We start from the raw sequence: 26195 nt of genomic DNA on the forward strand, positions 1-26195 counted from the left end.
TTTCTTTCAATGCTCTGATGAATACTGATAAAGAAAGACTTATTATTCCCTTAGAGAATAAAATTGATTTCCACTGTAGAGTAAATAAATACAAAATTCACAATCAAGTCTAACTGTGCTGTAATAGGGGAACTATTTCCAGAAAACTGGCTCCTTTCTGAAAGAGAATGAACTCTGAATGCCCATGTTTAAAATAACCATTTGATACAAATTTCAAAAGGTGAATGCCTAATGTTTCTTCCTTCTAGTCCAGGAATTAGACCAGCAATTTTTGTCCTGTAAAGTGGCAGATACTAAGTATCTCAGGCTCTGCAGGCAACAAGGTCTCTGTCATAACCACTCATCTCTGCTGTTGTGGAGTAAAAGTGGCTATAGACAATACCCAAGTGAATAAGCATGACTGTTTTCCGATGAAACTTATTTATGGGCACTAAAATTTGAATTCCATATAATTCTCATATGTCATGAAATATTACTCTTCTTTTGATCTTTTTTCCAATCATTTCAAAATCTAAAAACCATTCTTAATTCAAGCGGTAGCATGGATTTGGCCTGCAGGTCACAGTTTGCTGACTCCTGTTCTAGACCATCCATGAGTGATAAACTATCCAGTGGTGAGAAGTTGTTCCTACTGACTTCCTGCTGATTTTTTTTGAAGATATGATTGAATTTGTAACTGTGTGTGGTGACAGATGTTAACTAAATTTATTATGACAATCATTTCACATAATATGTTGTATACTTAAAACTAATACCATGTCATATATATCAATTATATCTCAATTAAAGAAAATCTAAAAACAAAAACAAAACACTATGTGAACTACTGGGCCAATTACTGAAATATAAAATGTAAAGGAAAAAAAAGATATGATTAAATTCCTTAACCACAATATATACTTGTGTAAAATGGGAATTTCATATAATAAAGTTAAAAGTCAGCAGAAGAAATTTTTGTCCTATAATCATGGGATATGTTTCAAGTAGAGGAAATATTCTGAAATATTTCAATATAAAAAAAATCAGTATATATGAAAACAATTTCTTGAAGCAAACATTAAAATTGATGTGCCTTTCTAATATCTCTCTTGGCACCCTATTTCATAAAAAGTAAATGAAAATCAGGTTACATTTTGAATTTTGGCAGCTCCAGGACCTCGTGGAAGCCGCCAATGGCAGTGATCATTCCCTCTCTGTCAACACCCCATGGCACTCAGCACTCTGGCTTGACGTGTGGAACAAGAAAAACAGCCGAAGTTCAAAACCCACACTGAATCTATGTAACACAAAGAATTCCTGAACCCTATTACAGATACCTCTAGGATGATGACATGGGGTCTGTTATTATACAATGTCACTTAAGTGTGTCCTTTATGTTAATTAAAAAAAAAACAAACACTTTGTCTTAGGTAATTGTTGCTCCAAACTATGAAGTTCGTGTCTCTTTATATTCTGAGGACTGCAGTCCCCAGTGACATCATTCAGTCGATACCGACTTATGTACTACAATACGGAATGCTAGAATCAGGAGGCAGGCTCTGGAACTTGAAGAAAGCAATTCAGGACACTGAGAAGGACGGAGGCTTATGCATAATAGGTTACAAAAATTAAAGATTACAAACAGATCAGTGGAAGAATTACTGACAGATTCCAAATGCTACATATACTCAGTTACATATACTCAGAGTACGTAAACACTCACATGTCAACATACGAAAGTACCAGAATGCTTTCACAAATAATGTCCTTATAAGGCACCATGAGAGAAAGCATACTAGGACAAACATTGTACTTCTCTCACTAGTTCTACCAAATGAATTCTACCAAATCCAAGTTATTCTAATTTTCTTAGAAATCCAATTCAATTCCATCCTATAAACATGAATTGAGTGCCTCCTACATGCCAGAGCATAGACAAGGAGAATTCAAAGGTGAATAAGACATTGCCCTGCACCTCCAAGAGGTTACTGCCCAGCAGGGTCCACCAATGTGAAAAACAATGGGAAGATAGTTTGATAGGTTTAACAATGGAATAACACAGAAAGTAGATTTGGGGAAGGCCTATTGACTGCCACTGACAGCTTGGTTGGATCTGACGGATACAACAATTAAAGTTCCTATTAAGAGCAAGGAGAGAATGGCCCAGGCAGAGGGAACAGTGTAGACAAAGACACAGATGCAAAAGAGCATGAGATATGGGAACTCAATACTGCCAGAACATAAAGTGTGGGTTTTAGTTAGGTACAGGGTGAATGGTGAAGGATGAGATGGGAGACAAGGGCAGGGACCAAATCATAATGCCCAGAGACCTGTGCTGTGCAACACATACGTGGTACTGAGCACTTGAAGTGTGGCTACTCCAAAATGAGACATGTGAGAGATGGTTAAATACCTCAATAATGTAAAAAGCTGATTGTATGTGGAAGTGATACTTTGGATATATTGGGTTAATTAACGTATATTATTAAGATCAAGTTCACCTGTTGTTTTTTTTAATGAGCCTGAGAGAACATTTCGAATTATATAATGTGGCATTTAATTCCTCATGTAGTAGTCTCTGTAGTTGATTCTTCAACAATCATTTCACCCTAAGCATTTAGACTCATGGTGATCTCAGGGCACCTGACTGGCTCAGTCAGTAAAGCATGTGACTCCTGATCTTGCGGTCATGAGTTCAAGCCCTATGTTGGGTGTAGAGATTGCTTAAAACATAAAAATCTTAAAAAAGAAAAAAAATCTCATAGTGATCTCATTGTCTCTTGCCAGCGACTGTTAGGAGATGGGCTTGTGAATGACTCAATCCAGGCATGCACCATGAAGGAAAGATGGCTGGAGGAGTTCCTGATACAAGATGTCTTTGCTCCTAAAAGGAGATACAGTAAGATCCGATCTCTCATCTTCTTTTAAATGTGGATACACTGCCAGTGACACAGAGAACTACTGTGGCCATCTTTCCATGAATCAGAGGATGAAGCAGAGCTAAGAAATGGAATAACCTGAGTCCTTGTTGACATTGCTAAGCTACTTTATCAACCAACCCTGGGATTCACCCTTCCTCTGAACTTCCTGTTATGGGAGATAACAAGGTTCCTTATTGTTTAAGCCAGTATGAGTCAGGTTTTCTGTTACTTGTAGCCAAAAGCATCCTAACTGATCCACTCCATCAGACTAACGTTTACCTCAAGGGAAAGGGACTATACATGTACTATCATTTAAGACCATCTAGCACTATAAAAGTTCTGTGTATAGTCTATAATCAATCCACGCATTATTGTTGTGATAGTATATACTATCACATATGTGTCATATCACATTAATTAATCAGGAAAGAAAAACCTATGAGCAGACTTTAACTAAACAAAAGTAGAAGAGAATACCCTTTAGATTTGGATTTGTAACTTGTTCCATGTACTTCATGGTTGTCCTTTCACTGAGAGGTTGGCCTTGAATTCCAGTCAAAGCACCCACACTGGCAACACCTCAGCTTGGTATGCAAAGATGGACATAAATTTTTACAGGTGATGTAGCAAATGAAGCAAATATACGAACACTATATACCTCATAGAATTATTATGAGAATCAATCAAAATAATGGATGTAGAGCCTAGCACAATATCTGGTACAGAGTTAACACATTTATATAAATTTAGTTCCTGTTTCATTTATCTTGTAGAATTGCTCATTTCATAAATTTTAAGAATTTATGAAAGCTAATTATGCTTTGTCTTTTATATATATGTATATAAATGTGCTAATTATGCTTTGTATGTATATGTATGTATATGTACATAAATATACTAATTATGCTTTGTCCTTTATATCATAATCTCATCTTATGTTGACGAGAAGTCAAATAAGAGCAAATAGTAATTTACATGTTATATACTACATGGGTGAGTTAGTGCTTGGTTAGGTGGTTGATTTATTCCTTTTTTATATGAAGCAAGTGAGTTCCAAAGCTAACCTGAACACAATAAGGTAGGCAGTGATAAACCACATAACTAGAAACTAAGCTGCAGTATTTTAACTAATCTACATCTGCCTACCCAGTGCTGGTGAGATTGGCGAGATTAATAATGCAGTCTAAATGAAGGTGAATAAAATAAAATATAAAGACAGGGAAGGAAGTTTATAATTTTGAGGCTGTACCTGGAAGGTGACTGATTTAAGCAAAAGAGAAAGAGTAAACAGGACTCAGTAACATCCAAGCACGATGAAGAAAGATGTAGAAAGTGTCAGGCCACAAGGAGAGAGGAAAGAATATTTGGTGAATTATAACCAAGCTAGAAGATTCCAAAAACCTTTCTGCATTATTATAAATGATTCTGCTTTTAATAATATATACCAACCAATATAAATTTAATTTCCAAATAGGATATATTGAAAAACATTGAGCAAAACCCTCACTAGCTTAATCTTACCAAATAAATGTGCTCTTTACCCAACTTATGAATAAGGATGACTGCTCTTCATTGAAACCACCATATGCTCTGCAGATTTTAAATTTCACAGGATGATGAACTCACTGAAGCCTACATTAAGTTAGTTACCTAGCCTATTACGAAGACTAGAAGTTAGTTATCTTTGGATGCTCTACTATCTAGTGCAATATTCCCAGAGAGTTGTTCAGTTGACAAATTTTTGCTATATTTGTTAAAATACTTAAAATATTTTGCTAAAAAACATTTAAAAAGAAAATCACCATCTAGAAATTTAAACTGTTTTTATTCTAGACAATTAAACATTCAAAACTAATGTAAATTAATAGTATCACATTTGCTACGATGAATAAAAGCAAACGCGTAGAACATTTTCACCCAGATCTCACCAGGACGCCCAGGCAGCAACCAGCCTGAATGACTGCCTACTCTCTGGATGAGAATTCAAAGTCCCCAAATGGGAAATGCTGGCCTACAGATCCTTTCTCTGAAGTCAGACAGGGGCAGGCTTAGACCACTTTTGGAGACTAATAATTATTCTAGGAAGTCTGAAGCGGGCCTTAACTAACCACTGGTATTTGGAGAAGCTCTAAACTAGGCTCTAAGTTAAATTTAGTGCATTCTAAGGTGGATCCAACATATTCAGAGCATACAGGAAAGGAAAGGGGATGTCATGTCTCCACATTTCCCTGGGGTCAATACCATACATGGGTCAATGATAAAGGAATGAAACTGGCTTTTTTAAGTTAGGTTTATTGAGGTATAACCTAAATACAGTAAAATTTACCCTTTTTACTAAAAGCATACAGTTCTATAAGTTTAATAAGTGTATAGTCATATTCTACCACCACAATCAAGATACAGCACATTTCCATTGCCCTTCAAAATTCTCATGACAACTTATGGTCAATCCTTCCTCAGCCCCTGGCAACCAATGATCTGTTTTCTGTCTCTCAAGTTCTGCCTTCTCCAGAATGTCATACACATCAAGTCTACAGTATGTTGCCTTTTGATTTCTGGTTTCTTTCATCTGTCATGATATAACTGGCAACAAAGCGAAAGAGACCTGGACACTGAGTGAAACGGAGAGTGGTAGGAATTGAAACTGGAGAGGTGGAAAGGGCCAAATCACATAGGGACTTAAATGCCATAACAAAAGTTTTGGATTTGTACTAGGTGTGATGGGAAGAGCCACTGGAAGGTTCTGAACAGCTGAAAATCTGATCGGATTAACTTAAAAATAATTCTGGCTACTGCATGGAAGATAGACCACAATGGAACAGAAGCAGAAAAAAAGGAATCTAGTGTAAAGACTACTGCAGTTGCCTGGATTAAACAGGATAGGGGCATCTGGCTGGCTCAGTCAGTGGAGCATGCAACTGTTGATCTTGGGGTTGTTAAGTTCGAGGCCCACACTGAGTGGAGAGATTACTTAAAAATAAAAATTTTAAGGGTGCCTGGGTGGCTCAGTCAGTTGACTGTTCAACTCTTGATTTCAGTTCAGGTCTTGATCTCATGGCTCATGAGATGGGACCCTGTGTTAGGCTCTGCACTGCCAGCATGGTGCCTGCTTGGGATTCTCTCTTTTGCTCTCTCTTTATTGCTCCTTCTCTCTCCCCCTCACTCTCAAAATAAATAAATAAATATAAAATAAAATAAAATAAAATAAAATAAAATAAAATAAAATAAAATCTTTAAAAAAACCCAAAAACCATGATAGTGACTATAAGGGCAACAATGGAGGTAGTGAAAAGTAGTCAGATGATAGATGTAATTCAAAGGGATACTGGGACTGGACGTAGCATGTGAGGAGGAGAGAAGAGGCAAAGATGCTCCAAGGAGCTTGGCTTGAGCAACAAGGTAGGTGATGGTGTTGTTTACCAGGATGGGTAAAAAGAAAGGACAGGGGTGAAGGGAGAGGCAGGTTTGTTGGTGGGAGAATTAAAAGCTGCATACATTTGGACGTTGTCAGCATACAGATGATACTATATCTCCCTCTTGACCATTCTGCAGATCTGTATGGACCTTTGATAGAGATACTTCACAGTCCTTGTCCTCTCACTCCTTAATACAGTGAGTGGATACACTGAACAATACATTTAGTCTCCATTTTGCTGAGTTCCTAGGGTTAAATCTAAAAAACTAAGGTAGCCTGTAAATGTTCAAGGCTAGAGAGCTCTTCCATTTGTCACCTTCATTTTCCACATAGATAAGAACAACAGGAGTTTGTTTTTAAGATGGGTCGCCTCTAAATTTTACATGTTTTTTCTCAGAATACTTACTCTGTTCATTAAATTACGTTGGCTCAAATGAACTAAGGATAGAACACGTTCTGTAAGTGATTGTAGTTTTTCTTGCTTTAAAATGTTTTCCAGTATTTACTGGTTAACAGATGAAAAAGCCATTTAGTGGTACATCCTTTCCAACTTAATGAAATCAAGTTTATGCTTTCAGTATGGTGAAGAAGTACTTTTTGCGTAGATAGACCCTGAGTATGAGGAAAGTGTAAGGGCAACATAATACGGAAAAGCAGAGGATGTGCAGTAGAGATTTACTGTGCCTCCTTTCCTCAGGGAGCCCAAGAATCCAAGCACAAGGGAGGAGTACTGATCACACAGTACTTCATTTGCACCTCTGAGGCCACCAAAGTAGAGTGTTTAATGTACAGAATGACCAATCCAGTCACAGCTCCATTCATTCATCCATCTATCCATCCAGCTTCCATCCATCCACCTGACCATTATCAACAAATTTCCTGAAAGTCTTTTTTTCTCTTAAAATTTCACGCAAATTCATCAACTCTAATGCAACTGTATTTGCTTTAACATAGAAATGCCTTTATTTACTTACCATTGCGTAAAACTGACATTCCAGTAGATGTAGTGTAAGACCTCTACGTATACGTGTGCAGGTTGTGTGCTGAACACCTTGTGGGGTAGGGGGTGGGAAGACCATTCATGCTGTAGTTCTTGTGGATTTGGACAGCAGTAAATTGCCTTGAGGAAGAAGCATCTTTTTTTCTAACCTGTAAAGGTGCCATATGGGCTAACACTAGCCCAGAACTTTACCACATGGACTTGGCACAAGCCTGAACCAGCCTCATTATTTTATTCATGAAGAAGCCAAGCTCCAAGAGGCAGAGAGACAGGTTCCCACAGCTACTCCATGGCAAATCTAGGTTTGATCTCGGTCTCTATTCCCATTCCAGTGCTCTTGTACAGCAGCATGCTGCCTCTGCTAACAATGGGTTGCTCTTCTCAGGTGTGTGGCTTTCTGAAACACTCTTTCATGTCTTTGCTCAGCCTAACAGGCGGCCTTTGCAGGATGGTTATCTCATGCTGCTCTTGCATGTGTTTCTGCCATGAATGGATACAGAGATACAGCAGCAGCTAGACTTGTTGGCAAATACTCAAAGTCGTAAAGTTGCTAGTTTGCAAGCTCCACGAGAGCAGGAACCATGTCTAACATTCTTATCACTTATCCTTAGCACCTAGCATATAGCTAAGTTATAGTTTTACACAGGGAAACACAATACTTTCTATCAATTAGCTTAGGTCATGTCCTTCTAATTCCTGCTGCACTCTCTTCTGCAGCTAGAGCAGAGGTCAGTGCCAAACTCTGAGAAGCACTGGAGTAATCTCCAAGCTGCTTTCGAAGTCAATATGCTATTAACTGTTTATTATTAGTGGGGCTTATTCAGCCAGGAGCAGGAAGATCAGTCACAGAACCAGAAAATGGCAGCACTGGAATGGATCTTGCAAGCCATCTAACCAACTCCTTCATTTAACAATCCAGAAAACATTCCTCTGCCAAAGAGAGGGCAGAATCCACTCAGGTAGCTGCAGCTAACTCACGCTGTGGTTAGTTCCTAAAACGCATTTTTTCTGCCTAATTTAGTTGCTTTTTCCTCAACACCAATCAACAAATGATGATCGGAAGGAAACCCCACAATGACAGAGACATTATGAACTAGGGAAGTGCGCCATTAAGGATGTCTTTTTTGAGCTGGGTGATAAATCATGTGTTTGAGAAGATAAACTACTATGTTCTTTTATTCTTTCCATGCAAGGGTACTACTCAGAGAGAAGGAAAAAAGGACTAGTCAGGCAAGACTATTAGAAGTCTTCAAATTTACTGAGAAATGGATATAAAAGTGAGTTACCATTGTTCTGCATATGAATAGTTAATTTAGAAAGCATAGCTGGTTAGTCAAACTGTAAATCGTGTATGTGTATTTATTTTTACTCCAAACTAGAAATTCTATGACCTAGATCATTAGTCTAATCCGATGATTATTTTAATTGAAAATACGTATTATGTTATAAACAGGATATTTTTTTGCAAGCTGCTATCTAAACAAGGGAATTTGTCATTAAGAAATAATACACTTTTCAGATTTTAAGCTGTAATTCAGAAATAAAACCTTAAAAGTAGAAACAACACTGCAGTGTCATTTAAATAAGATCTCAAATTATAGGAGTAAGGTGATGATTCTGAAAGTTCAGTTATTTTATACACATTCTAGAATATTGAGCTCTCTTCAACAGAACTGAATGAGTATATTACAGTGAGACCCTAGTGTTATCTATGTTGTTTATCTAACCCTGCTTCCTATATGTAATTTTTAAACACGAAAATAACTTGTAGGGCAAATATAAGAGAATTTTGTATTTTAATTAATAATGAACTACCCACTAGAAGTCTAAAATAATTTAAATCTCCCAAGATCTTGGTTTCCCAACCCCCAAATTTTGGATTTTTAAAAATTCTAGCAGATGGTGCTAGTGGGTAATGTATTAGGGAAAGCAAAGCTGTAGGTGTGCACATAACTTCCATTTTGATGGTCTCTGATTTCTCAGCTGGGCCATAATGCAGCAAAATGGCAGTGGCAAATTATACCTGATCATGGCTGGCTTCAATGGAGCTTCCAATAGCATGGAAAGTCATCTGCACAGGGGCTAATGTCAGACAGGTCACACACTCTTTGCCACTTTGTCTATCACAGTAGTGAACCTATAACAGAACACATGCAATCTGCTGAACGCCACTTGTAAGAGGGAGCCAGATGCAATAGGTCCTTTCCAATAGGTCTAGATTTCCAGAAAAATTCAAATAATTTATGCAGAATATACTTCAAATATTTAAAAAGCTATCAAGGACCTTCCGATATCCAGGGAAAATCTATTAATTCCATTTTAAGTACTTTTGAGGTTTTAAAAGAGTTTCGGATATGCTTTATAAAATGCTTTACAGTGTTATAGCTAGTAGAAAAATTCACAATTAAATACCATACCTATCTTTACAGTCCAGCTTTTCATAATGCATCATGCATAAAAGACTCAAGGGTAAGCATAAGTCAAAGTTCACTTGATTCCAATGGAATTTTGTCAACCTGAATTTTTGTCCATCTTTGACTCTACATGTGTGTGATTGCCAGTTAACTGCCAGTGATGTTCTTCTATTTCTACATTACAGTATACCCTATAAAACCACTGCTAAATATATATAGATATCACTACCTCATGTTCTGCTTGAAATTGACATTGTAATCAAATTGAATTAAAGTGAAATGATTTTTAATGTACAAACCAAAATAAAGTTACTATATTATTATTTTTCTTTTAGTTAAACACAACCAACCATTATTAAAACCACATGTAAGACATTCCATATCAGAGGCAGGGTAAATGGGGGTAGAGGGAAGTGTGAGTCCATCTTCCCAGTGGGAAAATTTCCATCCTCTCATTTACCTACTTTCAGAAAAGTTCTTTCTAGCAGTTTTTATTTTCATTCTAAGCTAACAAAGTAAAAATAGCATTGCTTTTGTGATTAATGAAACGTGCCTATAGAATGGGATTCTTACTGATTGTTTTATAGGGAAAATTGGTTTTATTAGTTATAACTTGCTCAAACTGTTAAATTTACATAGATCTAGGCTAAAAGCTTAGGTGAAAATCTTGAATTTGTGAGGAAGAAAATTAAAATACACATATCAGTTCCCTGTGGCTTAATTCTAACTGCTGCATAATATCCATAATATACCTTTGTTATAGATTATGGTCCACGTATATTTTGTTATGGATAATATATATCTGACTGAAAATGACAACAATATGGATCTTGGTCTAATAGGTTAATAATTGAACATTTTTAAAGCAGTAGGGTTGTTAAGATTCACCATCAGTTTCCCTGAAGGTAGGGAAACATCCTGGAATCTATAAAAAGTAGTTTAGAGTTTAAATCAAGGCAATATACAAAGCTTGTTTCCAAAGTACTTTAAAGATTTTATGATAAAAATATTTTTTTCCAAGTTAACTTTGGGGAAAAAGATTTGACAGCAGTTCTAAATCACTGCACTATGCCTCCTAAGCAAGTTGAAAGGTCACTCAGTATATATGAGTTCAAGAATGTGGAAGTGTTGTTTACTATGCATCAGCTAAATATGATGGGGGGAATGAAACTTATCACATAACAGCTTTATGCAAAAGCCAATAAATGGTGACACTAAAATAGCTACAGTTCACAGCTATTTATGGTACCATTAAAGTATTATGTCTGATATAGTGCTATTATAAAACATGCTTTTTAAAATAAAATATAACCGCCCTTTGACATCAATTGAAAATCTGTATGAAAGACATGACACTTCCCTAAATACTCAAATTGATACTGAATACACTTATATGTCAGCCAATTTACTGCAGTTCTAGTCTTCTTCTAGAGAAATGAAGATTATAAAGGACAGAAATACCACAAGACAATCCTAGTAGAAAATATAAACTCCCAACTGCATTTCCATCCATGGCTTAGACACTATTACTGAAAGATTTAACTTTCTCCTAACTGTATACAATTCACTGTAAGCCTGCAATACCCTATGAAATATTATGCATCCTGCAGACATTCAATATTGGTGAACATGTATAACCTGTATATAACATAAATGTAGAGGTGTGAGTTTGCACATAGCTTCAAAGCAGACGTCAGAGCATCCAGTGAATGTGACAGAGATTGCTAATTATCCTCCAATATTCTTCCTCAGTAATTCCCAGCTGGCTACTTAAATGCTCAGAATAAAGTTCATATTTCTCAGCCTCCCTTGCATGTGATTGAGTAGAACGTAAATGTAACAGCTTCCTGGAAACTTTAAAAAGACATTTCAAGCTTGTGCCTTTTGCTCTTATTCTTGACTCGCTTTGTCAACCTGCTTGAAATGCGGGTGGATGTTAGCATCTTTTCACCATAGGACAAAGGCAGAAACCTAGAGATGGTAGGATGGTGAGTAGGCAGGATCCTGGGTCCCTGAAGACTTGATGGAACAGAACCATCACACTAGCTCTGGACTGCAAACTTACAGACCTTTATATGACAAAAGAATAAACATCTATTTTATTTAAGTCACTGGGCTTTTTATCACTTACAAAAGAACCTAATCCCAGGGGGACTTTTCCTGCTGCCCCAGAACTGACACCAGGACCCATAGCCAACAACAAAAGGATCTCTAAGGAGCTGCCAACATTTAGGGCAGGGACAGAGGGAACTGGAAGAAACCAAATGCTGCCTCAAGAAAATCATGAATATCATCTACATGGAAGCCAGTAGGGAATGAAGCCAGGCTAGGGTGGCATCTTCCCCTACCCTGGCCCCCTCCTGGCTTCCCAACATCAGAGTAGTAAGGCCATGAAATGAAGCAGGCGGATGGGGTGCCTAGGTGGCTCAGTCGGTTAAGTGTCTGATCTCAGCTCAGGTCATGATCTCACAGTTCGTTTCAAGCCCTGCATTGGGCTCTGTGCTGGCAGCTCAGAGCCTGGAGGCTGCTTCTGATTCTGTCTCCCTCTCTCTCTGCCCCTCCCCTGCTCACACTTTGTCTCTGTCTCTCAAAAATAAATAAATGTAAAAAAAAAAAGAAAAAAGAAAAAAAAATGAAACAGGTGGAGTATGGCAGAAGAGGTCCCAAAAGTCCCCCCCCCCCCCCACCGACCACAAAGACCACAAATATTCAAAGGCACCGAAGTGAGAGGAAGAGAAAAAGAAATCATTGCCCACCCTCCCTCCTCCAAGTGTCTTGAGCCAATCAACTGGCTTGCAATGCTGGGGATCGGAGTTTGGCATTTTACAGTGAACCAGACTCAATTTTTTAAATTAAAGGTAATCAGATATAAAGGAACATGAATGGGAGATCTGACAGAGCATGGAGGAAAGTGGTGACTGGAGAAATATAAAATCACTCCACGTTTGTACCTTCACTGCACTGAGACTGCCCAATAAACCAGATAAAAACTATGCGAAAAATACAAGAAACTAGTGATTGAGGACACAGTTCCAAATTAAACAAAAAGTAATAATATACAGAAAAGAGGCCTTAAGAAAGAGTCACATGTTACACATCACTCCACATCAGCCAGTCATAAAAATAAGTTTGATATGGCTCTTTTTAGTTATATATTTTCTTCTTGGATATAACAACATTAAAGTTCATAAAATTGTGAATGTCAAAAAAAAAATGTGTGAATGACATTTTGAAATTCATCCTCTGGCACAGAAAAATGCTTCTTATGATTCAAAGCATCAACAGAAGCCAGAATTCTGAGGACCACTAGCCTGAAATAATTAGGGTAATAAAATCATACTACATTCTGTAAGGCACAAATCTTTAGAACCGACACAGCAAAATCTGTTGTAACAGAGCAGTGTGTTCCTACAAATGTGGCTCTAAAAATTCCACTATTGTCACAGGACCTTGATTTTGATTAAAGAAAAAGTTATATAAAGATAATTTTAGAAGACTACAAAAGTCATCTCCTATTGTACTTTAAGATTTACTATTTACAAATCATATCATTTTGCTATCTTTGGTACTTTAAAATGTAAGCAATCGATCTTGGTGTTTATAATGTTATAGTTCTTGTTCTCAATTTATAACACTATCAACTAACACTGTTTCTTTCTCATGGATTTAAAAAAATTATTCCATGAAAAGATGGGCCAAAAATTTCAATATATGTAAATTAAACATGTGCCTTCCTTTGAAATTTGCTAATCTATGATAATTTTTATTTTAAAATAAGTTTCCTAGTTTGACTTGTAATCACATAAACCCAGATGAGATGCTGTAGCTGTGCATTCTGATACTAACTTTGCCAGTCCAGAGATTTCTCTTTCCTGAAGGGAAGACAAGCAACTCCAACTATTCATATAATTTAAAAAATAAAGAAAACTACTATAAAACCTTGGAGTAAGTTACACTAAAAGCTACATATGTACATTTTTTCATGCCCACTTGAAACTACGAGGGGGCATCCAAATGAAAATGTAAATTCCCTACCTCCTACCTCCAAAAAAAAAAGAGTTGAATCAAACTGTTTCCTGCAGGGCTGAAACTCCTTGATGTTGCAGGACTACTAAATATTTTACTAATCTCAGCAGGAAACTGGTTAACTGCTTGTTTGTCAGATGTTTTTAATGGTCACCCACTGTGGGACAAAAAGGAGGAGGGTATGAAAAAGACCCATGTTTAAAGACCGTTGCTCTTTGGATCACTAAGGAAAGATAAAGGCCTGTATATTCATATGTGATACCTAACAGAATCACTGTATCAAGAAAACGTGTGTGATTAGCACACCTCGAGTTCATGAACTGTGGGGCAGAGATCCCATTCCAGCCACTGCACAGATGCTCTGCATGAGCAATAAAGGCTGTAAGAAGCCAAAGAGTGACCGTCTCAACACTGGAACTTAGGATAAGGATGTCAAAACACGCTGGACTTTTGCAGTGTCTGCACAGTGGCCTTACAAAAGACCTGTATCTTTATTAACACAAAAAAAACAGCATTTTCTTGGCAAAGTGTGAAACAGTATTACTTGATAAATATTGCCCTAATAAATAGCGTCAGTTGGTATTAAACGTTCTTAGCTGCTTTTTTAGATCACTTGATGACATGTAAATCATCTTATTTGGGTCAACTAGGGTCGACAGTAAAAAGCTACATTATGTTAGTTATTTAACTAATGAATTAATTTATATGTAATAGATAAAATGAGTTTCTCCATGAAAATCACTTAGAGCAATGCCTAGATCACGGTTAGCATTAAAATAAATATATTAGATATTCTTCTTACTACAATTATAATACATCCCATAATAATGTACTAAAAGACATGACATGATATATAATCATTAAGAATAATATTATATTAGTATAATGCCTGTCACTGACGTTCTCTAAAATTTTTCCCAATCCTTTTCATAACTAAAATCAACTCCTTTGTAACTAAAATGTAAATATATATTTAACATGCTCAGTCATTTACCTGTGTTTTAGCTGTTTGAATAACCTGTTTTACTCTGCATGCAATATGCTTGTCACATTAACATCTCTAAAGGGATAAGTGAATGAACGAAATCACATTATAAAGACTGAGACTCAACTTGTAATTATCTTTTCTCTCTTTAAGAAATTCTATGCTTGGGATAAGCTTTGAGAGTTACAAGGCTATATTTGGCATACAAAATCTAATAGGGATGTATAGATTTATTTCTAGTGTAAGTCACAGATAAAAATTGCCTAGCAAATTCAACAACAGATGTGTTATCTGTATTGTCAAGGGAGATAAATGCATTCTTACTTTAAGGGATGAGCGTGTACATGACAAAAATCCTAACTGTTTTTTCTTTGGTTTTTAGTTTCCACTTACTATGCCAGTGGAAGTTTAAGGAGGAAGCCAATTACTTAGAAAGTAAATTATACACACACATAGTTGTTTTAGTTTGACACTTCCATCAAAAAAAACCCAAAACAAAACAAAAAAGCACTAGGTGATTTTTAACAGTCAATTTCATAGCTACCAGAAAAGAAGCTTCTGTCTCTTGTAGTGCGTACTCATGTTTTGACATACCCACATATAACCATTTACATATTTATAAGAAGAGACACTAAAATCTACAGGGCTTTGAAAGAAAAATTTTTTTTTAAGTTTTTATTTATTTCTAGAGAAGGAGACAGCATGTGCACACGCACGTGAGTGGGGGAGAGGCAGAGAGAGGGGAGGAGAGAATCCCAAGCAGGCTCCATACTGTCAGTGCAGAGCTGGATGGGGGGTTCGAACTCATGAACCCTGAGGTCATGACCCAAACCAAAATTAAGAATCGGACGTTTAACCGACTGAGCCACCCAGGCACCCCTAAAGAAATAATTTTTTAACAAGAAAAACTTCTCCTAAGGTCAAAGGGCAGTTACAGTTATTTAGGCAATTAGTACACTACCAAAGTTAAACTAACACAATCTTCTCCCAATAGAGCCAACCAACTCTAATTTTCATGTATTAGAATTCTATCGTATTGAATAGCACTTCAAACAATGGAATCAAAGACAAGACCTTACAAATCTTCATTATATACCAGTTTACTGTATAATCGCATTTAATTATTTTTTTATAAAAATATCAGACTATCGTATTGAATAGCACTTCAAACAATGGAATCAAAGACAAGACCTTACAAATCTTCATTATATACCAGTTTACTGTATAATCGCATTTAATTATTTTTTTATAAAAATATCAGAATGTTTTGCTTTATACTCAGGAATTACAGATTTTAGAAACATACTGTATTTGTTTTTAAAATACAATTACTTTCATGATGCGAAGACCATTATGATGACTTTTACTTCCAGACAAGATGAAATAGATTTACTTTTCCCTATTCTTCCTGCTAAGTATAAGTAAAAGCTCCTGATATTATATATATAACAAACATAAGAGGATTCAGGAAGGGGGGAAAGAAGAAGGAAGAATCTAAGCTAAGGATTTCAAGACCCAAGAAACAACAGAGTGGTGAACTCCTAAGTTTTCTCTTTGCCTTATACATCCTAGGCTGGGTGCTAAAGAAGCTGGCAACCTGAAAATGTCAATGGATATACAAAATAATAATAAAAATAATACTAATAATGCCAGAAGAAAATCTGCTTTCTCTGTTCAAAAGGCCAGAAAAGGAATAAATTATCAAGACAGAAAACATTTAGACAATAACTGCCCTATTCCAGCCAAACACCATGGAAAAATTGGCAGACCCATCCTCACTCCCATCAGCAAAGGTCATCTGGGGATCCTAGACTTCTATCCTTGCCAAATGAATGAGTTAACTCAATTCCCCAACTGGGGTGGTGACAGAGAAGTCTGAAGGGGGAGTCAGAGCTTTTATCCCTGCTGGATCCCTAGGCTTTGTCTCTACCTGTGATAATGAGGCACACTATACCTTCTCACTGGGGTAGTTTCAGAACCGGCATAGTGGAGGGTCAGGACCTTCACCACTATTCAGCTATAGTAAGTCCCCCTTCTCCGACAACAATGTCAACAGAACTCAGTGGAAAAAGTAAACTTCTACCCATAACAAGTAACAAGGTGGAACTCCTATACTCCTAGTTGGTGCAGTGTTAGGGTTACTAAAACAGAAGACAAGTAAGACAGAGAGATTTATCATACCTGAAATGTCCAGGATTCAATAGAAAATCATTCATTATACCAAGAACCAGGATCTCAACTTGAATGACAAAAGACAATCATGAGATGCCAACACCAGGATGACACAGGTGTTAGATTCACCTGACAAATGTTTTAAAGGAGCCATTATAAAAATGCTTTACAAGGCAATGACACACACATTTAAAAAATGAAAAAATGTAGTCTCCCCAAAGAAATTGAAGATATAAGAGGAATGAAATAGACATTTTATAATGAAATAGAACAATAAAATAACCAAAATTAAAAACTCAGTGGAGAGGAGAGAAAAGATTTAGTACACTTATAGATAGAAAAATAGAAATTCCCCAATCTGGACAACAGAGAGAAAATAGACTGAGAAAAAACGAACAGAGCCACAGAAATTTCTGGGACATAACAAAGATCTAATATTTGTGTCATCAGAATCCCGGAAGGAGGAGAGACAGTGATTGGGGCTAAAAATAATTTGAAGAAATAATGGCTAAAAATGTACACAATTTTGGTAAAAGATATAAGCCTATAGCTTCGAGAAGCTGGGCAAATCCTAAACAGAATAAACACAAAGACACAACATAACCAACCTTCTGAAAATTAAAGACAGAGAATAATCTTGGAAGCAGTGAGAGAGAAACAACTCCTGACCTACAGAGGTGAAACAATGGGACAGCAGTGTCTTGGCAGAAACCATGGAGATCATAAGGAACTGGCACAACATTTTTAAAGTGCTGAAAGAACTGTCAACCCAGAATTTTATATTGAGCAAAAATACCCTTAAGGAATGAGGGGAGTCCAAAACTTTCTCAAATGAGTGGAAATTTGAGTATAGGTTGCCAGTAGACCTACTCTAACAGAATGGCTAAAGTAAGTTTTTGAAACAGAAAGGAAATGATAAAAGCAGGGATCTTGGAATTCCATTGGGAAAGGAAGAAAAAACAGAAAGGAATGAAAGTGTTGGTAAATAAAATAGACTTTCCTTCTCTTCTTGAATTTTCTAAACTATGTTTGACATTGGAAACAAAAATTTTAACAGTGTCTGATATGGTTCTTACTCTTTGTGAAGGAAATATTTAAGAAAATTATATTATAAACAAAGCAGCATATGGGGGACTGAGAATGGTACAGCATCAATTCTGTGAGATTCTTACCAAAAATATGCTCAACCTCAACCAATCATGAGAAAATTTTAGAAAAACCCAATTCAAGAACATCCTACAAAATAAGTCATCACATTATTCAAAAGTGTTAAGATCATAGGGGGTGCCTAGGTGGCTCAGTTGGTTAAACGACTCTTGATTTCAGCTCAGGTCATAATCTCACGGTTCTTGAGTTCGAGCCCTGGATCGGGGTCTGCATTCTCAGCGCAGAGCCTGTTTCAGATCCTCTGTCTCCTCCTCTTTCTGCCCCTCCCTCATTCACGTTCTGTTTCTCTCTCTCTCAAAAATAAATAATAAGACATTAAAAAAAGGTATTAAGATCACGAAAGACTAAAGAACTGTTACTTGATTGGAAAAGATTTAAGAGACATTGCAACTAAATACCCTGTGGAATACTAGACTGGAGCCTGGACCAGAAAGAGGACACTTGTAGGAAAACCAGAAAATTTGAATAAGATTATATCATCATTAATTTCTCAGTACTGACAATTATACTATGGTTATATCACTGCTAACATTAAGTTCTGTACTATATTTCTACCTAAGTTTAAAATATTTTTATTATTATTATTTTAAATGTTTATTTGTTTTTGAGAGAGACAGAGAGAGAGTGTGAGCAGGGAGAGGCAGAGAGGAGGAGACAGTGAATTGTAAGCAGGCTCTGCATGGTCCCTGCAGAGCCCAATGTGAGGCTCAAATTCACAATCCATGAGATTGTGACCCGAGCTGAAGTCAGACACTTAACCGACTGAGCCACCCAGATGCCCCTAAAATTATTTTTTAAAGGTCACTAATAAAAGAAAACCTTTAGTGCTTCAGAATAAAGGAGATAAGGAGAGGCCCAGCACCCATTAGAGTAGGTATCAGATAAACAAGTTTTTCTATGCATATCAGAGTTTTATATTAAAAGAATCTTTAAACACAAGAGAAGGTAATCAGTGGAGATTTTCTTTGCATTAGAAAAATAAAGTCACTGGGCAATGTGGTAGTTTCTACCTATGATATCAAAAGGAAAAAGGATGCAGGAAAAAAAAGTTTCTGGCAAAAAGCCTGGAAAATTACAGTATCCAAAGCATCATGACAAAGAAGCTAAAGGTTCTTCATTAAGTTAGAGATTTAGAGAGAAAAAAAATTGTTGGCAGATGCCTAATCATGGGAAGCCTAGCAATGGGGACCAAGAAACTTGAACAAAGAAATATCAATAAATGCTACTTGATTTCCAAAAGCTAAGAAGTTGCTGCTTATGTTGCAAATGCAAAGTGGTAGCAAATACTACCTATGACAATTTTTTTTAGCTATTTTTATTTTTACTCTAAGACAATATGACTATCACTATCTGAACTTTCTCCTCTATCATGAATGTCATTACAAAAAATTTCTGCTGAAATCACTTATTTTTTTTTTTATTTTTTTTTTCAACGTTTTTTATTTATTTTTGGGACAGAGAGAGACAGAGCATGAACGGGGGAGGGGCAGAAAGAGAGGGAGACACAGAATCGGAAACAGGCTCCAGGCTCCGAGCCATCAGCCCAGAGCCCGACGCGGGGCTCGAACTCACGGACCGCGAGATCGTGACCTGGCTGAAGTCGGACGCCCAACCGACTGCGCCACCCAGGCGCCCCTGAAATCACTTTTAATAGGGAGCAGGAACCAACAAATTCTATCAAATTCTATCAGGTTCTTCTTTTTAGCAGTTGACAAGAAGTTGATGGAGAACCAGAAGAGACTACTATTGCAGAAGCCAAGAGAATAGAAAGTTTAAGATGAGATACAAGGTTCAGAGTTTGAGTCCAGCCAGGTTAACTGCTTCAGAAAATAAAACCCAACACTATACAGAATAATGTAACAGAATCCAGAGTCTCTATAATGTATCATCGACAACTGTCAGGATTCAATCCAAAATTACTTGACCTGTAATGAACAGGAAAAGGTGACTCATACTTAAGGGAAAAGGCAATCAATAGAGACCAAATCCAATATATCTGATGTTGAAATGAGCAGAAAAGGTGTTTAAAGCCAAGCACCTATTTTTCTTAAGGATGTAAAGGAAAATACAAGCATAATGCATGAATGGACAGGAAATCTCAGCAGAAAAACCAAAACTTTGGAAAGAACCATATGGAAATTCTAGAAATGAAAATACAATATCCAAAGTTTAAAGAAAAATTCACTGGATGAAGGAGATACACAAAAGAGTCAGTAACTTATAGATCAATGAAATAATACAATTTAAAGTTCAGAGAAGGGGTGCCTGGTTGGCTCAGTTGGTTAAATGTCTGACTTTGGCTCAGGTCATGATCTCACAGTATGTGGGTTTGAGCCCCGCGTCAGGCTCTGTGCTGACAGCTCGAAGCCTGAAGCCTGCTTCAGATTCTGTGTCTCCCTCTCTCTGCCCCTCCCCGCTCACACTCTCTCTCAAAAATAAACATTAAAAAATGTTTAAAAAGTAAAATAAAGTTCAGAGAAAACAATTTTTTTTTTATGAATAAAGGCTCAGGAATCTGGGATAATATTTTAAAAAATGCACGTAAATGGAGTCCCAGAAGAAAAGAGAGAAAGGGGGCAAACAATTTACTCAAAGAAAATATGGCCCCATATTTCTCAAATTTGATGAAAGCAATAAATATACAGTGAGTTCAACAATGGCTCTCAGAAGATATGTCCAAGTCCTAACCTCTATACTTTTGAATGTGAACTTATTTGGAAATAGGCTCTTTGCAGATGAAATTGAGTATGTCAAGATCATCCTGGTAGAGAGATAATATTTGCAACACAAAGGACTTATACCCAGAATAGAAAAAGGACTCTCATAACTCCATAATAAGAACAACAACAAAAAAAACCCAATTAGAAACTGGGCAAAGATGTGAACATTTCACAGAGATATATAATTGGCCAATAAGCACATGAAAAGAAGTTCATCATATGGGTCATCAGTGAAATACAAATTAAAATATAAATGAGATACTGCTATAGTCTTAGTAGAATAAGACTGATCATGTCAATACATGAAACCCTCATACATTGCTAGTAGGAGTGTTATATGTTACAGTATATTGAAAAAAAAATCTGATGGTTTGTTATAAATTTGTATGAACACTTACCATGGGACCCAACAATTTTACTCCAAGAAATTTTTCCAAGAGAATTAGAAAGATGCCTGCATAAATCTTGTACATGTGGGCACCTGGGTGGCTCAGTCAGTTAAGCAGCCAACTCTTGATTTCGGCTCAGGTCATGATCTCATGGTTCTTGAGTCTGAGCCCCATGTCAGGCTCTTCACTGACAGCGTGAAGGATCCACTGACTGTGTGGGATTCTCTTTCTCCCTCTCTTTCTGCCTCTCTGCATCTCTCTCTCCCAAATAAATAAATGTTAAAAAAATCTTTTAAGAATCTTGTACAAGAATAATCATAAACAGCTTTATTCATAATAGCACCAAACTGAAAACAACTCAAATGTCCATCAACAGGTAAACTGAGAAACAATTTGTGGCATACATCCATATAGTGGACAAGTAGTTAAAAAAAAAGAAACTACTGATATATGCAACATGGATGAATCTCAAAAACATTACAAGTGAATGATGGGGTGCCTGGGTGGCTCAGTCGGTTAAGCGGCCGACTTCAGATCTCTCGGTCCGTGATTTCGAGCCCCACGTCGGGCTCTGTGCTGACAGCTCAGAGCCTGGAGCCTGTTTCAGATTCTGAGTCTCCCCCTCTCTGACCCTCCCCTGTTCATGCTCTGTCTCTCCCTGTCTCAAAAATAAATAAAACGCTAAAAAAAAAAATTAAAAAAAAAAACATTACAAGTGAATGAAAAAAGCCAGATGCAAAACTGCATGCTGTATGGCTCCATTTTTATAAAATTCCTGAAAAGGCAAAACTACTCTTTAGTTACAAAAGGACAGCTTGGTTATCTGTAGCCATGGGGCGGCGGGGGTGGTAGTGAGGAAAACAGGCTACAAAGAGGCACCAGGAAAACTTTTATAGTAATAGAAATATCCTCATCTTGACTGCGGTGGCAGTCACATGGTTGCACACATTTTTCAAAACTGCATGATAAAATGGGTGTGTTTATACAGCCAATACGGTTTATTCAAACATTTAAAAAGCACAGCTATCTTTGACACAACAGTTGGAGACACTAAGTCATTGCATGTACTTCTAAATAATCATAATTAATCTCACAATTAGTTTCCTAACAACTGTTACCTTAGGATGTTAATATCATTTGAGTTTATCATGTGTTCAGATATGATTATCTGTTCTTCCACCTGTCCCCTGCCCCTCATCCACATCCCAACTCCTCCACATCCGTTTTACGGTAGCTCCATGAGGTCACAAACCCTGACTGTCACTTATACTATATCCTCAGGGCTAAGAAGTATATTTGGCCTGTAGGCGGTGCTCAATATATTGCAGTTGAATTAATGGCTAAATGAACCCTTTACATTGTTAGCATTCATCTGGAATTTCTCCTACAGTATTACCCATTTCCCCTAATCAAACTTACCTACTTCTATGGTTTCAATTACATCTAAATAAAGAGGACCCTCCAATCTGTGTGTCCTATCCTTTCTTGCTGATCCCCAGATGCATTTACAACTGTACTGGACAACTTTATTTCAGGCAACTTAAATTCCACATGTTTAGCCATTAAACATTAATTTCTTCTAAGTTTATTCATCTCATCCACACTAAACATAAAACCTTGCCCAAGTCACATCACGTTCATACTATCCTACTTTATTTCACTCCTGGAAATTCCTGAAAAAATAGTCTACGTATCCTCAAATAGTCTCTACTTACTCTTTAACATACATGCATCTTGCTGCCACCTTGACCCGGCTAGTGAAAGCGTCCTCACAGAAATCAGCACATGATTTAATTCTCTCAGTTGTACCTTAGACAACTGTACCTCAGCCCCACTCCTCTATGCCCACCAGCTCTGCCCTAATTCAGTCTTTGTTATTTCTCTCCTGGATTCACACAAAACCACTTTGGTTGGTCTTTTTGCTACCAATCATGTCTCTTTTTTGTCTGGTTCATCCTTCGTATCACTGGTAGACCTGTCTTTCTAAAATACAAAACCAATGTCACTACCCTTTTAAAAGTTAAGTTCCTGGTCTCTGCCTAACAGCAGCAACTCCCAGCAACACACAGCTTTTCAGTCTCCCTGCCAGCCACTTCCACTTTGACTCTAAGCATTTTCTGAAATGCTGTGTCCTTTCATTTCTTCAGTGCTTGGCTTCTGCCTGCTATTCTTATTCACCTGAAAATTCTATGTGCTCTTTAAAAGTTATTTCAAATGTCTCATCTGCTGTTCTTCCCTAATTCCTTCGGTCAGAGCTGTTCGTTCTTATTTGTGATTCTTGACATGGCTAACTACACCTAAAGTGAACACTTATCAGGTGACCCTTATGCCTCTTACTATGGGGGTAGACATTACATACATTATTTCACGCAGATGCTACAAATCTTTAATTATTTTTATCAAACTGTTGTGTAATGTTCAAACAATGATCCCTGGATTATAGGACTAATTTATGGTAGTGGCCAACCTTTGGCATATTGGTTTTATTTACCTGTCTGTGCTCAACTTGACCATAATTCCTGTGTCCAGTGCTTGACATGTTACCTATCATGTGTAGGTACTTATTAAGTGTTTGCCCAGAATGAATAAGCAGATGTCCCATTTCCTGTTCTTCAGCTAAATCAATTCCAGTATTCAATGGGCTGACAAACTCTGTAGCCAGATTTAACTTCATATCCATCTAGTTCTTTCACATACTGAGATTACTGAAAACTAATGCATTAGCTACTATTTTTCTCTTAATAAGGTTTATTCAAGCTGTCACTGTATCATCTTCAAACTGCGGTCTTTGTTTCCTCAAATGTTCCAATTTAGGACTTGATTCTGGGCTTTTCTTAAACTTAAAAAAATGACAGTAATACAGACAAAAACATGTTGAAAGTTTTTCAAATATCCCTTATCTCTGACAAGTAAGTCTGCCTTTTGATGTGACCCTGTTAAGATGGCAGAACTTTCCAGAACCTAAACTCTGTCAGGGTTTAAAATTAACTAATAATTCCACATGGGGAAATGAGTAAACTACATTGCTAATAGAATGCTTTTACTTGTGTAGTCCCTCAAATGTGTATTTACATAATAAAATTTTATGTCAGAATAAAATTCAAACTTCCTTCCAGCTCAAAAGAGTTAGAACTCTTAAATAACTCAGACTCAGTTATGTATCTAATAGAGGGCATAAATGGATTAATAAAATCAATAACTAAACCACTATCTAGAAGACCATGGACCTCCACCACAAACTTAGTCCTACTTACAGGGATCAATCTTCAAACACTATACAACAGTTTGATTTAAAATAATACAAAGATCTGGGTGCCTTGGTGGCTCAGTTGGTTAAGCATCTGATTCTTGATCTTAGCTCAGGGTTGTAAGTTCAAGCTCTGCACTGGGCTCCACGCTGGTCGTAAAGCCTACTTAAATCAGTAAATGTCAGTTTCATTTCCTTATTTACCCATATATTTCCAAAATGAAGCATGCGCCTGCTATCTTAGTTGTTTTTTTTTTTTTTTCAGTGTGCAGAAAATCTTTTACGTGCAATAATTCCACATATTGCTCTCTTTTTCAAGATTTATCCTGGGTGAGAAGAGAACAATACATATGAAATTTTAACCACAGTCACTAATGAAAAAAATCTTAGACACAGCTGATTGCTGGAGAGAGAAAAATAGATCATTTCAACATGACTCAGAATGAGCACGGGTATATTGCTATTTGCCCAACATGAAGAGACTCGATGGGTAGAACAGTTAATCTCACGTCCCTAAGTAAAAATCCTATTATTGCCGACTTTTTCTAGCAAAAGGAAATTTAATTCACCTTTAGATGAAAAATAATTTCTTCAAAGATTTGATTTTCAAATGATTCCAAGTAGAATTCTTATGCTGAGCTGAAGTTTGATACAAACAGAGAAAGCTACGTATTTCTACTTGGGGAAGACACATTAATGACAGCCTTTGTTTTTTTCTGTACCACATCAAAGTCACTGTGGTAGGAAAGGCTCTTTCCATGTTTGTATAGTACTTTTTCTTTGAAATACCTTATATGTCTTACTATGTACGTGCTGGTACATCAAGGCTCCCAGATGAATGTCTTTGTCCTTTTGAGTTCCATGGTTGTACTCTGTAGTGACTTAGGGTGAAGTGAGTCCAGAATAAATGCATGTAGTAATAAGGGACTATTTTACTCAAGGCTTGCCTGATTCTTACCTATATTATTGTTACTGATCATGGTTTATATGCATCAGGATTTCTTTCTTTCAACCAGAAGTTTTTTTCTATAGAGTTAGAAATTTTAGCAAAATGAGTTGATAGATAATTCCATTGGTTTTTACAGAAGTACAGTTTTGTAATATGTAGTCTGCATACTTTTGGGAGTTTGGCAAAATATGTCAAGGTATAATGATACCAGAGACAATAAGTCAGTCTGCACAAACTTGGGTTGCCCATTTGAAGAACAAACCTGAATTTTAGGGCCACTATAGAAACACCAAGCCTTTGGGAGAGTTCAAATACTAAACCAAGTCTCCAATGTCTTTGGAAAGTAGTAAAGGCCAAATCCAAAAGGGATTTTTAAAGAATGACTGCAGGGGTGCCTGGGTGGCTCAGTCGGTTGAGCGTCTGACTCTTGATTTCAGTTCAGATCATGATCCCTAGGTGCTGGGATCAAGCCCTGCATAGGGCTCTGTGCTAAGCAGCAGAGCGTGCTTAGGATTCTCTCTCTCTCTCTCTCTCTCTCTCTCTCTCTCCTCTGCCCCAAGTGTGTTCTCTAAAACTAACTAAATAACTAAATAACTAAATAAATAAAATTTTTAAAAAAGCAACTGCAAATCAGACCAGAATCTGTTGACCCCATGCCAAACTCACAAATGTATTTTACTCATTGCACTCTGAGTAACTTCTCCCCATTTTATACAGCCATTTCTGTAGTGGCATAGATAAAAATTTGGGCTGAGAAATAATGTAGTAAGTTATGTTTCAAGGTTAAATTTAAAATTGGGGAAAAACATAT

At 36.8% G+C, this 26195-nt stretch overlaps 1 protein-coding gene across 16 annotated transcripts in view; it reads right to left on the bottom strand.

Annotated features, from left to right (window-relative positions):
• The window catches only part of STAU2 (staufen double-stranded RNA binding protein 2), a 306203-nt gene that overhangs the window by 92578 nt on the left and 187430 nt on the right, over positions 1–26195 (bottom strand). For 14 of the 16 annotated variants that reach the window (XR_013553422.2, XM_078441529.1, XM_078441532.1 and 11 more), the window contains one exon: positions 9339–9452. The exons of the other annotated variants lie outside the window; for them this stretch is intronic. Coding sequence is in view for 13 of the 14 variants with exons in the window: in XM_078441529.1 (XP_078297655.1) it covers positions 9339–9452 (114 nt within the window). In the remaining variant the exon portion in view is untranslated. The remainder of the gene's footprint in view (positions 1–9338; positions 9453–26195) is intronic. 16 annotated transcript variants of the gene reach the window in all.

This window comes from Panthera onca, chromosome F2 (assembly GCF_046562875.1).
Source record: "Panthera onca isolate mPanOnc1 chromosome F2, mPanOnc1 haplotype 2, whole genome shotgun sequence".
Classification (NCBI taxonomy): Eukaryota; Metazoa; Chordata; class Mammalia; order Carnivora; family Felidae; genus Panthera; species Panthera onca.